The sequence below is a fragment of the Brachyhypopomus gauderio genome, unplaced genomic scaffold (assembly GCF_052324685.1).
Source record: "Brachyhypopomus gauderio isolate BG-103 unplaced genomic scaffold, BGAUD_0.2 sc294, whole genome shotgun sequence".
NCBI lineage: Eukaryota > Metazoa > Chordata > Actinopteri > Gymnotiformes > Hypopomidae > Brachyhypopomus > Brachyhypopomus gauderio.
In genome coordinates, this window is record NW_027507115.1 from 88,622 (window position 1) to 102,500 (window position 13,879).

General features: G+C 49.9%; 1 protein-coding gene across 1 annotated transcript in view; it reads left to right on the forward strand.

The window, feature by feature from the left end:
• The window catches only part of LOC143504542 (latent-transforming growth factor beta-binding protein 1-like), a gene marked incomplete at its 3' end in the record, with an annotated part of 72,218 nt that overhangs the window by 44,404 nt on the left and 13,935 nt on the right, over positions 1-13,879 (forward strand). The window contains 4 exon segments of the mRNA XM_076995948.1: positions 2,137-2,196; positions 6,288-6,410; positions 10,120-10,287; positions 12,986-13,219. Of these exon segments, the coding sequence (XP_076852063.1) occupies positions 2,137-2,196; positions 6,288-6,410; positions 10,120-10,287; positions 12,986-13,219 (585 nt within the window).

Genomic DNA, 13,879 nt, shown 5'->3' on the forward strand with positions numbered 1-13,879 from the left:
GTAAAATCTTTGATACACACACACACACACACACACACACACACACACACACACACATTAAACATGCTGTGTCATCTGGAATGCTCTGCGGGAGTTCTGCTGCTGTAATGGGCCTGTTCCTCCCTTTCTCTCTCTCTCCCTTTCTTTTTTTCACACACACACACACACACACACACACACACACACACACACACACACACACACACACACACACACACACACACACACACACACACACACACACACACACACACACACACTCTGAACTCTGTATTCCTCACTGTTGACTCACTTTAGTGAAGTCACTCTGGAGGTCTGAAGCAGTCAGTCCTACTCCCCCTACTCTTGTTTCTCAAAGTGTTGCCATACGGGCCCAGACGTCTAGACCATATATGGGCAGAATTGTGCTGTCCACGTCCTCACACGCTTCTCTTTCACTCGCCCCACGTGTGATCCTGTTTCTCAACATTATTTCCATAACATTTGCGCTTTAAAAATGACCAAAGGTGTTTTCTGAACGTACCACCCCCACTCATCACCTTCCAGCTGTGGTTTTGAGAAGAAGAATCTGCCCTAGTACAAACTCTAGTATATAATGGAATAATCATTATCACATTGAATCAGTAGCTGAGTCATGGAATAACTGGATAGAAGATTTGAAAGTAGAGGATTTTGCCGTGTCATGGCATGCAGAGACTCCTCCCAGTCTCAGGGGGAACATGGTAAACTCTGTGGGTTCACCTGGCTCTGATGACATCAGCCACGGGGACCCTCCCTGTTCCGGTGGGTGGCGCCCTTTTGCCATGCTCTGATTGGCTCAGCATGGCGTTTGCCTCCTGGGCTCCCCTGAACGTCACGTTGGAGTGTTTCTTCTGCTCCAGCGTGTCTGGGGCGGGGTTAAGGGAGGGGTCTGGGCTCTGAACATAGGCTGCGTGCCAGGCTGGTGATGGGCGAGGTTTGGCCAGAACGCAGGGGTCACAGGGGGTCAGGGGTCAGCGGGTTAGGGGACTTGGAGAGGGATGAAGAGTAGAATGCAGCAGGCTGGAGGGCTGGAACACGTCAATTCAGCAAAATCACAGGATGCCTCTGAACCATCCCATTGTCCTAGAATATCTCTCTCTCTCTCTCTCTCTCTCTCTCTCTCTCTCTCTCTCTCACTGTGTGTCTCTATGTCTCTCTCCCCTGAGGTGTCATCTCTCTTTTCTTTTGTTCTCCTACTCCCTGTGTGATTGCGGTGCTCTTGGAGAGAAAGTTGAGCGTGTTGGCCAGAAACGCTGAACAGAAAGCTAAATCTGGACCTTGTTTTGCAGGACTCAGTAATGATATATTTCATCCATAAATAACCTGCTGGTTCCTACACCACACTAAACCACACCTGTGTGTGTGTGTGTGTGTGTGTGTGTGTGTGTGTGTGTGGGAGGGAGGGGGTCAGTCCCTACCATGAGTCAGTCCTTTCCTCCATGAGGATGGGTGGATGTGTGGAGTTGAGAGGGTCAGTGTCAGGGTCAGGGTGAGTGTGAGACTGAACCACCTCTTTGTGTTCTCTACAGATAAGGTGTAGTAGAAATCCTGCAGACTGCTGACACAGACTGGGTTGTTGTAGCATGTAGGTGACACTGACCTAGTGACCCTGAGGGCTTTGGGAGAGAGGCTCACACAAACCACACACACACACACACACACACTAACTCACACACACACACACACACACACAAACAGTGTTTTCATCCCCCCCTCTCTCTCTCTCTCTCTCTCTCTCTCTCTCTCTCTCTCTGATGTTGGCTGCTGCAAATGGTTTATTTCATACTCACACATCATTGAATCCAGAACGTTCCTGTGATGGTTTTAGTCATTAGCTCCTAAAGTCACAAACAACACGCAGGTCAGAGGTCAAATAAGAGGTCAGGTAAGATCCAGCTGAAAACATGATACTCTCAGGTGTACAGTCACACTTCTCCTGGTTTCAGTTCATATTTTATATATTATTGGGTTTTGTATTTTATATATTGTTAGGTTTGTTTTGTTTTATAGGTCATATCCTGCTGTTTGATCCCGTAAATAAATCCCGTAAATAAATCCCGTAAATAAACAGGTCTTGTTCTCTCCTCTGTTCTCTCCTCTTTTTTTCTCATGAAGCCATTCCTCTGCTGGAGTGTCCCCTGGGTTACATGAGGTTCAACACCACTCGCTGTGTTGGTAAGAGTTACTAGTCTGTGTGTGTGTGTGTGTGTAGGTGTGTGTCCGTGTGTGAGCTGTGTTATTGTCATAGTTTCTACAGAAGGTGAAGAGTGTTAAAACATCATTTTCCACTTGATTATTTTCCTGTGCACAGTGCCCCCTGCTGGGCCTACAGCCTTATTGTCAGGCATTACATGCTCAATCTGCAATAGGACCACTGCCGTAGGTCATAGGTCATATGTTCCCCTTGAGTTAACTCAGATGAAATCCATCAGACTGGTGTCACTCTCTGAGTGATCTATCCTTCCTTAGGTAGCTCCCAAACCAGATGGAGGAGAGGGTGATAAGAGAGGTAAAGAATAAGAGTGTGAGAAGCAGGGGAGAGCATGGGCAGTAAGACAGAGAAAAAGATGGGGAAGAGAGAGAGAGAGAGAGATAGAGAGGGGGACAGAAGAGAGACAGGTGCCAAGTTTGACTGATCTCAGTAATCTGAGTGTTTGGGTATGATGGTGAGAAATAGGTTTAATGTGTCAGGGCTGGCAGTGAAGATTAGAGTCTTGTGCTGCTCCATCACACCCTCCAGCCCTGGATGAGGCTTTATGAAAGAGGGAGAGAGAGAGAGAGAGAGAGAGAGGGGGGGGGGGGAGAAAGAGAGAAAAGAGGTGAAGAGAGGGAGATGGACAGATAGTAGAACTGCCCTGAGCCATAAAGGTCAGTTCTTCCATTCTCCAACCTCTGCGTTTAGGCGGTTCTCCTGACGTCTGGGTCCACGGAGTGAGACGGCTGCAGATTTGGTAGAACTCCGTCCAGTACTCGTCACGTTATCAGTGCAGGAACAGATTGCATGGACTCGCCCTACGAGACGGAGATGTTGAGATGTTCTGCACAGATGATCTAGTGCTGCTGTCACCCACCACACAGCCTCCCAGCAGCAGCTGGACCTGCTGCAGAACTCCTGCCAGAACCGAACCCTAAAACACACCAACATCACGAGCCTCCAGTCAAAACCCAGATGTCAGGAACACAGACAGCGGTTCACTGTGGCCGGTGGAGCCTTAGAGCTCACGGTGCACCACTTACCACAGCATCATCATTACTGCATCAGGGGGTTTCAGCAGGACACTGAATGCACTAAAGAGGAGAGATCAGAGAAGACTGTATGCAATAAAGATGAGATTCTACAACACTGACATTCCCATTTCAATTTGGTCCCAATGATCTGATATATGTGTGTAAGGTGCGGGTTCAACTCCGTCGTCACCCTGCATAGACAATTCTGTCAAATGATTATACAAACCTAAAGGAAACATTGCCACCAGTTTTCATTAGCAAAAAATATACAAAAAATATCCCAAAATTCTGAACACATTTAAATACCAGTCGCAGAGAAACACTGCATTTAAATACCAGTCGCAGAGAAACACTGCATTTAAATACCAGTCCTAGAGAAACACTGCATTTAAATACCAGTCCTAGAGAAACACTGCATTTAAATACCAGTCGCAGAGAAACACTGCATTTAAATACCAGTCCTAGAGAAACACTGCATTTAAATACCAGTCGCAGAGAAACACTGCATTTAAATACCAGTCGCAGAGAAACACTGCATTTAAATACCAGTCCTAGAGAAACACTGCATTTAAATACCAGTCGCAGAGAAACACTGCATTTTACTGCATTACAGACCCAGGCACTGAACCCTGGAGAGTCATATCAGTCTGCTGAATCTGAGGCTCACAGACCCAATAGCAAATATATACAGACCAGCCTCTCCCAGTACAGCTTTACAACTAAATTAAAACTGAATCAAATTATCAAGCAAGGGAATAAAGACTACTGGAGGAAATAAAGACTACTGGAGGAAATAAAGACTACTTTTGACTTTGAAACTAAGAGAGTGAATTGGCTGTGCATGTCCTTACTGTCAGAGATACAGAGATACAGATCCTAACCAAGCACTCAGTGCAGACCACAGACCTGCTGTAGAAAAGGGCAGAGACAGAAACCACAGACCTGCTGTAGAAAAGGGCAGAGACAGAAACCACAGACCTGCTGTAGAAAAGGGCAGAGACAGAAAGACCTGCTGCCCAAAGAGAGAGGAACATGTGTAAGAACGTCCACACAAAATAAAACCCCAAATCCCAACATGAAAATATGACATCATGTTGACAGGCATGTATAAGCCCTATATTTATTTATTTAAATGTATTTATTTAAGTTATAATGTAACCATTTTCAGTCCTTTGGTAATTTTGTACAGTGATGCTAATAAAGCTACCTTGACTTGAGAGGGAGAGATGGAGAGAGGGAGAGAGAGAGAGAGAAATAGAGGGAAGGAGGGGGAACGTCTGTCTTCTCCAATGTGGCTGGTGTGTTCCGTGTCGTTAGAGCCCACAGGGAACCTGAAGCATCTTGGCCACATGGACCCGAGCCAATCACAGCTAACGTACAGGTGCCATTGTGCTTTTTGCTGACCGCATTGTGGTTCAAACCAAAAGGTGGTCCTAAACCAAGTCTTCTCAGGCAGGCACCCTCTCTCTGTGGAGTTCTCACCCTCTCACTCTCTCGCTCTCTCACTCTCTCTCTCTCTTGCTCTCTCGCTCTCTCACTCTGTGTCTGTGTGTGTTTGTGTAAGCAGTCACTGTGACTGCCACTGTCTGCCAAACCCTGAGCGGAACCGCAGCTAAAAGTGGTCTGGGCTGGGTGAGGAGAGACTGCTGCCTGTTTGGGGCTGCTAGAGCCAGGAGTGTGGAGAAAGTCTACATCGCCTCCCCATACCTCCCAATATAGACCCTCTCCTATACCTCCCAATATAGACCCTCTCCATGCCTACCAATATAGACCCTCCCCATACCTCCCAATATAGACCCTCCCCTATACCTCCAATATAGAGACACTCCTCCATACCTCCCAATATAGACCCTCCCCCCATACCTCCCAATATATTTATTTCAATACATTGGGAGGTAGGGGGAAGGTCTCTATAATGGGAGGTGTGGGGAAATGGGCAAAATTTCTATATTGGAGGTATAGGGGAGGGTCTATATTGGAGGTATGGGGGAGGGTCTATATTGGAGGTATGGGGGAGGGTCTATATTGGGAGGTATGTGGAGGGTCTCTATATTGGTGGGTATGGGGAGGGTCTATATTGGGGGGTATGGGGAGGTTGTCTATATTGGAGGTATGGGGGAGGGTGTCTATACACACACACACACACACACACACACACTTAGTTTCTTTCTCCCACTCTCTCATACTCATTACTTGTATTGATTAACACTGTCCTCTTCACTTCTTATTTCATTTTGAGAATACATCTCTCAAACACACACACACACTCAGCTGATTTATGGCACCCTCGGGTCATGGTTCTGATGTGTGTGGGCGTGTCCTAGGAGTATCTGTGTTAGAGATGTCAGAGTACCTGTAGGAACAAGTCTATGCGGCCAGAATGCTCACGTGTGCCTCAAATGATGAAGACATTAACGTGGCAGGGCGGGGCATGTTGGAGCGATGTCATTTCAACACAAGCCAGACAGCACAAGGGAGAAAACTCAGGCACATGATGTCATCATGAACCCAGTGGCCTCACAATATCATGCACGTGTCTGAGTGAGTGTGAGTGTGTGAGTGAGTGAGTGTGTGTGTGTGTGTGTGTGTGTGTGTGTGAGAATCTCTGTCTTGGTGTGGGGATGGGTTGGTGGATATGTTGATTGTGCGTGTATGCAATTTGTGTGTGTGTGTGAGTGTGAGTGAGTGTGTGTGTGTGTGTGTGTGTGTGTGTGTGTGTGTGTGTGTGTGTGTGTGTGTGTGTGTGTGTGTGTGTGTGTGTGTGTGTGTGTGTGTGTGTGTGTGTAATTTTTGCCCTCTGTGAATGTCTCACTATGGGAGGTTCTGCTCCTACAGCCTGTGCAGACACTACCATCCCACGCAGCATCTCCCTGTTCCAGGACGCGTGTCTAACCGGGGTCCTGTTGCAGGACGCGTGTCTAACCGGGGTCCTGTTGCAGGACGCGTGTCTAACCGGGGTCCTGTTGCAGGACGCGTGTCTAACCGGGGTCCTGTTGCAGGACGCGTGTCTAACCGGCTCTCCTGTATTTCTCTCCCAGATGTTGACGAGTGCCAGCTGCAGGGGGTGTGTCCAAACGGCGACTGTATCAACACCGTGGGCAGCTACAGGTGTTTATGTAAGCTTGGCTTCATTCCGGATCGCACACTGACTGCCTGCTACCGTGAGTTCACCCTCCCCTCCTCTCTTCTCCTCTCTTCTCCTCCCCTCTCCTCTCTTCTCCTCCCCTCCCCTCTCCTCCCCTCCCCTCCCCTCCCCTCTCCTCCTCTCTCCTCCTCTCTCCTCCCCTCTCCTCTCCTCCTCTCTCCTCTCCTCTCCTCCCCTCTCCTCTCCTCCTCTCCTCCTCTCTCCTCCCCTCTCCTCTCCTCCTCTCCCCTCTCCTCCTCTCTCCTCCTCTCTCCTCCCCTCCCCTCCCCTCTCCTCTCCTCCCCTCTCCTCTCCTCTCTCCTCCCCTCTCCTCTCCTCCCCTCTCCTCTCCTCTCCTCTCTCCTCCCCTCTCCTCTCCTCCCCTCTCCTCTCCTCTCTCCTCCCCTCCCCTCCTCTCCTCTCCTCCTCTCCTCTCCTCTCCTCTAGTCATATCTACTCTCTTCCTGATTGTTTTCCATGTCTGTTTTTATGCTTGCAGAGACGCCACTGCTCTGATTATTAAATGATTATTATCTGGTCTTTCCTCACATGCACTCACCCATATATACACACACACACACATACACACACACACACACACACACACACACACACGCGCTTCTTCGAGCATATGGTATCGTTCTTCCTCATCTGGCATTAAAAGGTGTGTTGTGCGTGTGTGCAGCGTGGACTCCTCATAACGGGGTTATGCAGTTCACACAAACGCTAGCAGATGATGGTCAGAGAAGTAGTGGCACCTGTTAGGACACAGGAACCTTCTGTGTGAGGAGATGTTCTATCACCTGTTAGGACACAGGAACCTTCTGTGTGAGGAGATGTTCTATCACCTGTTAGGACACAGGAACCTTCTGTGTGAGGAGATGTTCTCTATCACCTGTTAGGACACAGGAACCTTCTGTGTGAGGAGATGTTCTATCACCAGGCAGTAACCGAGATGCCAATTCTCTGCAAAGACATGAACACACACACGCACATGTATACACACACATGCCTGCAAACACACACACACACACACACACACACACACACACACACACACGGCAGTAACCTGAGAAAGCTCGCAGTGTCCCACAGATGAAGATTAAACACAGCAGGTGATCTGCCACTGGTGAAGGTGTTTTGGAGTGTGTCTCTGTGTGAATAGTTCACATTTGAGACACTCTTTGAGTGTGTCTCTGTGAGTGTGAATTAGACACTGGAGACACACTCTTTTCCAACAACTCTGTACTCAGAACATAATGAGCTTCAATCTGCTAAGAAAGAAATAAAGAATTCTAAGAAATAAGGTGCTTTGCTGAGACCATGTGTTCTTTACCACACCTGTTACACTGGAAACCATTCCCGAATACTGAGATTTCTGCCACTGTCATTAGGTTCAGGTCAGATCACACTGTTGTTATATATATATATATATGTAGTGCTACGGAGGGTAGACTAGAAGTTGTAGTAGCTACAATAAAATGTAGCTCAAAGCTTATTGTCTCAAAAATCTCACCGTCCAAAGCTCATTGGGTCAGATACGTGCATGCCTGCAGCTGATTGGCCAGCGCATACGCAGAACTCACTTTGGTTCTTCTTGGAGAACAGCGTTCTTCTCTGCCAGTGCTTCTCTGTGCTGCTCGTGTCTGTGCTAATAAAATAGCTGCTATATGGAAACAGGTTAATGACTGAACTGCATAGACACTATTAAAGGCTATAAGAGGCATACGAATATGGATGTAAAACAGCTGCTCTAACATTTTACCCCCCCACACCCCACACCCCCTCCCCATCACTGCTTCCTGCCCTACGACCCCCGGTCTGACCCTAAACGAGATCACACACCTTCTGGGCAGTACCTGGGCACCAGGTCACCTTCTGTGCTTATACGTTAGCTGGTTCTGTACTGATCCTGATATGATACGAGCCTAACCTCCACATTACGGAGACCAAACCAATACTGACTCGCTGACGGACCCTCTGCCTAATCATTGTTTTTAATTTGGAATGAATAAACTCGGTGTGTGTGTGTGTGTGTGTGTGTGTCTTGTGCATCCTGCATGTGTCCTGCACGCCTGCTGTGACTCTGCTAGTGCTGTTAGTGTTTTGCCCTCCTCTCTAAGTGTGTGCTGTGTGTTCTTCAAGGACTCTCTTCTAAACGTCTTTGTGATCACATGATCTCTGTCTCTTCTCTAAACCTCTGGCACAGCAGGACGTCAGTGTAACTTGCAGTACATTCCAGCTGTCCCCTAGCTCACTATACACTTGTCCCCTAGCTCACTTTACACTTGTCCCCTAGCTCACTATACACTTGTCCCCTAGCTCACTATACACCTGTCCCCTAGCTCACTATACACTTGTTCCCTAGCTCACTATACACCTGTCCCCTAGCTCACTATACACCTGTCCCCTAGCTCACTATACACCTGTCCCCTAGCTCACGATACACCTGTCCCCTAGCTCACTATACACCTGTCCCCTAGCTCACTATACACCTGTCTCCTAGCTCACTATACACCTGTCCCCTAGCTCACTATACACCTGTCCCCTAGCTCACTATACACCTGTCCCCTAGCTCACTATACACCTGTCCCCTAGCTCACTATACAGCAGTATAGCTATAGCTTCCCTAGCTCATTACCCCTAGCTTACTGTAGATGTTCCCTAGCTCACTACCCCTAGCTTACTGTAGATGTTCCCTAGCTCACTACCCCTAGCTTACTGTAGATGTTCCGTAGCTCACTACCCCTAGCTTACTGTAGATGTTCCCTAGCTCACTACCCCTAGCTTACTGTAGATGTTCCCTAGCTCACTACCCCTAGCTTACTGTAGATGTTCCCTAGCTCACTACCCCTAGCTTACTGTAGATGTTCCCTAGCTCACTACCCCTAGCTTACTGTAGATTGTCCCTAGCTCACTACCCCTAGCTTACTGTAGATGTTCCCTAGCTCACTACCCCTAGCTTACTGTAGATGTTCCCTAGCTCACTACCCCTAGCTTACTGTAGATGTTCCCTAGCTCACTACCCCTAGCTTACTGTAGATTGTCCCTAGCTCACTACCCCTAGCTTACTGTAGATGTTCCCTAGCTCACTACCCCTAGCTTACTGTAGATTGTCCCTAGCTCACTACCCCTAGCTTACTGTAGATGTTCCCTAGCTCACTACCCCTAGCTTACTGTAGATTGTCCCTAGCTCACTACCCCTAGCTTACTGTAGATGTTCCCTAGCTCACTACCCCTAGCTTACTGTAGATGTTCCCTAGCTCACTACCCCTAGCTTACTGTAGATGTTCCCTAGCTCACTACCCCTAGCTTACTGTAGATTGTCCCTAGCTCATTACCCCTAGCTTACTGTAGATTGTCCCTAGCTCACTACCCCTAGCTTACTGTAGATGTTCCCTAGCTCACTACCCCTAGCTTACTGTAGATGTTCCCTAGCTCACTACCCCTAGCTTACTGTAGATTGTCCCTAGCTCACTACCCCTAGCTTACTGTAGATGTTCCCTAGCTGTACTAGATGTGACAATAGGACTGTGTTCCGTACTTCTACTTTCAAGCTCTAGGACAGATGGTGAAGGGAAATCTCTCTCTCTCTCTCTCCCCCCTCTTTCTTTCTCTTCTGTCTCTCTCTCTTCTCTCTCTCTCTCTCTCTCTCTCTCTCTCTCTCTCTCTCTCCTCCATGTTTGTGTCACCCCGCCGCACCCTCCTCCCTCCCCCCCGTTCCCCGTCGGCTGCGTGGCGAGCAGCCGATCTGCCCCCCGTGCCGGAGGAGAGGGGCGCCTGCTTCCGCCTGGTCAGCTCGGGGAGGCGGTGTCTACACCCGGTCGCCACCCAGCTGAGCAAGCAGCTGTGCTGTTGCAGTGTAGGGAAGGCGTGGGGCCAGCACTGTGAGCGCTGCCCCCTGCCCGGCACAGGTAAGACCCGCAGGCCAACACCCCGCCTACAAGCCTCCAATCACCTCCAACACCCCACCTACAAGCCTCCAACACCCCGCCTACAAGCCACCAATCACCTCCAACACCCCGCCTACAAGCCTCCAATCACCTCCAACACCCCGCCTACAAGCCTCCAATCACCTCCAACACCCCGCCTACAAGCCACCAATCACCTCCAACACCACGCCTACAAGCCTCCAACACCCCGCCTACAAGCCTCCAATCACCTCCAACACCCCGCCTACAAGCCTCCAACACCCCGCCTACAAGCCTCCAATCACCTCCAACACCCCACCTACAAGCCTCCAACACCTCCCCACACCCCGCCTACAAGCCTCCCACACCCCGCCTACAAGCCTCCAACACCCCGCCTACAAGCCTTCAACACTCCTCCAACACCCCACCTACAAGCCTCCAACACCCCGCCTACAAGCCTCCAATCACCTCCCACACCCCACCTACAAGCCTCCAACACCTCCCCACACCCCGCCTACAAGCCTCCAACACCCCGCCTACAAGCCTCCAACACCCCGCCTACAAGCCTTCAACACTCCTCCAACACCACGCCTACAAGCCTCCAACACCCCGCCTACAAGCCTCCAATCACCTCCCACACCCCGCCTACAAGCCTCCAACACCTCCCCACACCCCGCCTACAAGCCTCCCACACCCCGCCTACAAGCCTCCAACACCCCGCCTACAAGCCTTCAACACTCCTCCCACACCCCGCCTACAAGCCTCCAACACCCCGCCTACAAGCCTCCAACACCCCGCCTACAAGCCTCCAACACCCCGCCTACAAGCCTTCAACACCCCGCCTACAAGCCTTCAACACCCCCGCCTACAAGCCTTCAACACCCCTCCCACACCCCGCCTACAAGCCTCCATCACCCCCCCCCACACCCCGCCTACAAGCCTCCCACACCCCGCCTACAAGCCTTCAACACTCCTCCAACACCCCACCTACAAGCCTCCAACACCCCGCCTACAAGCCTCCAATCACCTCCCACACCCCGCCTACAAGCCTCCCACACCCCGCCTACAAGCCTCCAACACCCCTCCAACACCCCGCCTACAAGCCTCCAATCACCTCCCACACCCCGCCTACAAGCCTCCCACACCCCGCCTACAAGCCTCCAACACCCCTCCAACACCCCGCCTACAAGCCTCCAACACCCCGCCTACAAGCCTCCATCACCCCGCCTACAAGCCTCCAACACCCCTCCATCACCCCGCCTACAAGCCTCCAACACCCCTCCATCACCCCGCCTACAAGCCTCCATCACCCCGCCTACAAGCCTCCAACACCCCGCCTACAAGCCTCCATCACCCCGCCTACAAGCCTCCATCACCCCTCCATCACCCCGCCTACAAGCCTCCAACACCCCTCCATCACCCCGCCTACAAGCCTCCATCACCCCTCCATCACCCCGCCTACAAGCCTCCAACACCCCTCCATCACCCCGCCTACAAGCCTCCAACACCCCTCCATCACCCCGCCTACAAGCCTCCATCACCCCGCCTACAAGCCTCCATCACCCCTCCATCACCCCGCCTACAAGCCTCCATCACCCCTCCATCACCCCGCCTACAAGCCTCCAACACCCCTCCATCACCCCGCCTACAAGCCTCCAACACCCCTCCATCACCCCGCCTACAAGCCTCCAACACCCCTCCATCACCCCGCCTACAAGCCTCCATCACCCCTCCATCACCCCGCCTACAAGCCTCCAACACCCCTCCCACACGCCGCCTCCCTCTCCACCTGGTCCATCTCTCCCCTCCTCTCCTCTCCATCACTTGTTTTTATCTCCGTTCCTCCTGTTCTCCTCTCCTCCCTCTGCATGTGTGTGTATCATTGCTGAGCTGTGTAGATGCTTCACACCATCACAGGTGTTTTGGTATTGCTCTCACACATTTCATATATACACTCTTTCCCTGGTCATATGTGAACAACTATTTTACTGCTTAAAAAAAACGCCATTTACCTTATTAAGAGCATAAAAAAGTGCATAGTATTTATTGTTCTCTAAAATGTCTTAAACAAAAAGGTAAGAATAATTAATTGTATTCACATTTGCATAATTTTTAATTATATATGGGGCAGTGGACATCCTCTCTACATGCATATTTGTAAAGTGACAAAAAATTAATTACAGGAACACGCACACAAACCGAGTGCACTGTAGGTCTCCATCTGTACATGCTGATTGGATGAACCCTCACTAAGGCTTGTCTGTCATTGGGTGCTGTTCACTGATGTCATTACCGAAGAGATTCTCACTCGCCATCGTTGTTCTGCTTTACCCATCACTCACTTAGAATGTATAAATAATCCCAACAGATTATGATAATCCCAAATTACAACCACCCTCCCTTATGTTGAGGTCTGTTTCCAAACCACAAAAATCCATCCCCCGAGTTATTTCTTCGAACTGTGTTGTGCTTGGACAAGCACCACTGCTTGCACGTCAAGACTTACTAATATCATTTTAGCAAAATTCACTTCTGGAGCCCAGAGAATATTCATTGTACCTTTTTGTAACTAACTGTTTTCACGCACCTCTCCAACAAGGCTCTGCCCAAGGGACTAGGGGAAGTCAATGAGGGGTTTTATTGGAACACTCCACTTTTTCCAATACTTCCTGTGTATAAACACCATCTTTGTGTGTCTCAGCCGCGTTTAAGGAGATCTGTCCCGGCGGCATGGGTTACCATGTCACCACTCCGTACGTCTACAAGCCCAAGCCACACCCCCCACACCGCTACCATCCCAAAGGCCCCGCCCACGCCACGCCCACCATCAGACACCGGGAGCCGACGGCTGGAGCACCACCCGTGCCCCTCCCCACGTTCCAGCAGCCCGTAGAGGCGTTCAGCTTCACAGAGCGCCACCTGCCTGCTATACCAGGTAGGTCAGCCTCGTCTAACACTGCTGAGAAAGCACTATAATGTAAAATGATGTGGACGGGAGTTAGTTATGGTGTTTATGGTCAAAGGACCAGTCCTGGATGAGTTATTAGCACACAGTTATTTGCACAGAGGGGTTGTGATGGTCTGCAAAAATGACGTATTTTGTGAATCAGCTGTAATCAGTCCTGGATTCAGTTCTACTGGGGGGGGGTTCACTGCTCTAAATGCCAGTGAGAATGTGGGAGGGAACGTGCAAAACAACGTGTGTGTGTGTGTGTGTGTGTGTGTGTATGTGTGTGTGTGTCCAACCTTTCTTCATGAAGACAATGTGTTCTTCATCACAGTTCCACCAACACTGAGCTTGTACAGGTCGGGTCTTTAATTCACTGACCTCACTGGCACTGCTGGGTTGTGAGTCTCCAGTCAGTCGTGATCCTTTGGTCAGATGATACTCTGAGCTAAAGGGCTCCTAACACTTCCTATGAATGCTACAACTCTAGTAGTACACCTGCAAGGGGCTTCTCTTAAAGTGAACCACCTAACATACACATACATACACACACACACACATACATATAAACATACATACATATAAACATACACACACATATAAATATACATACAAACATACACATACATATGTACATACACACCTTAC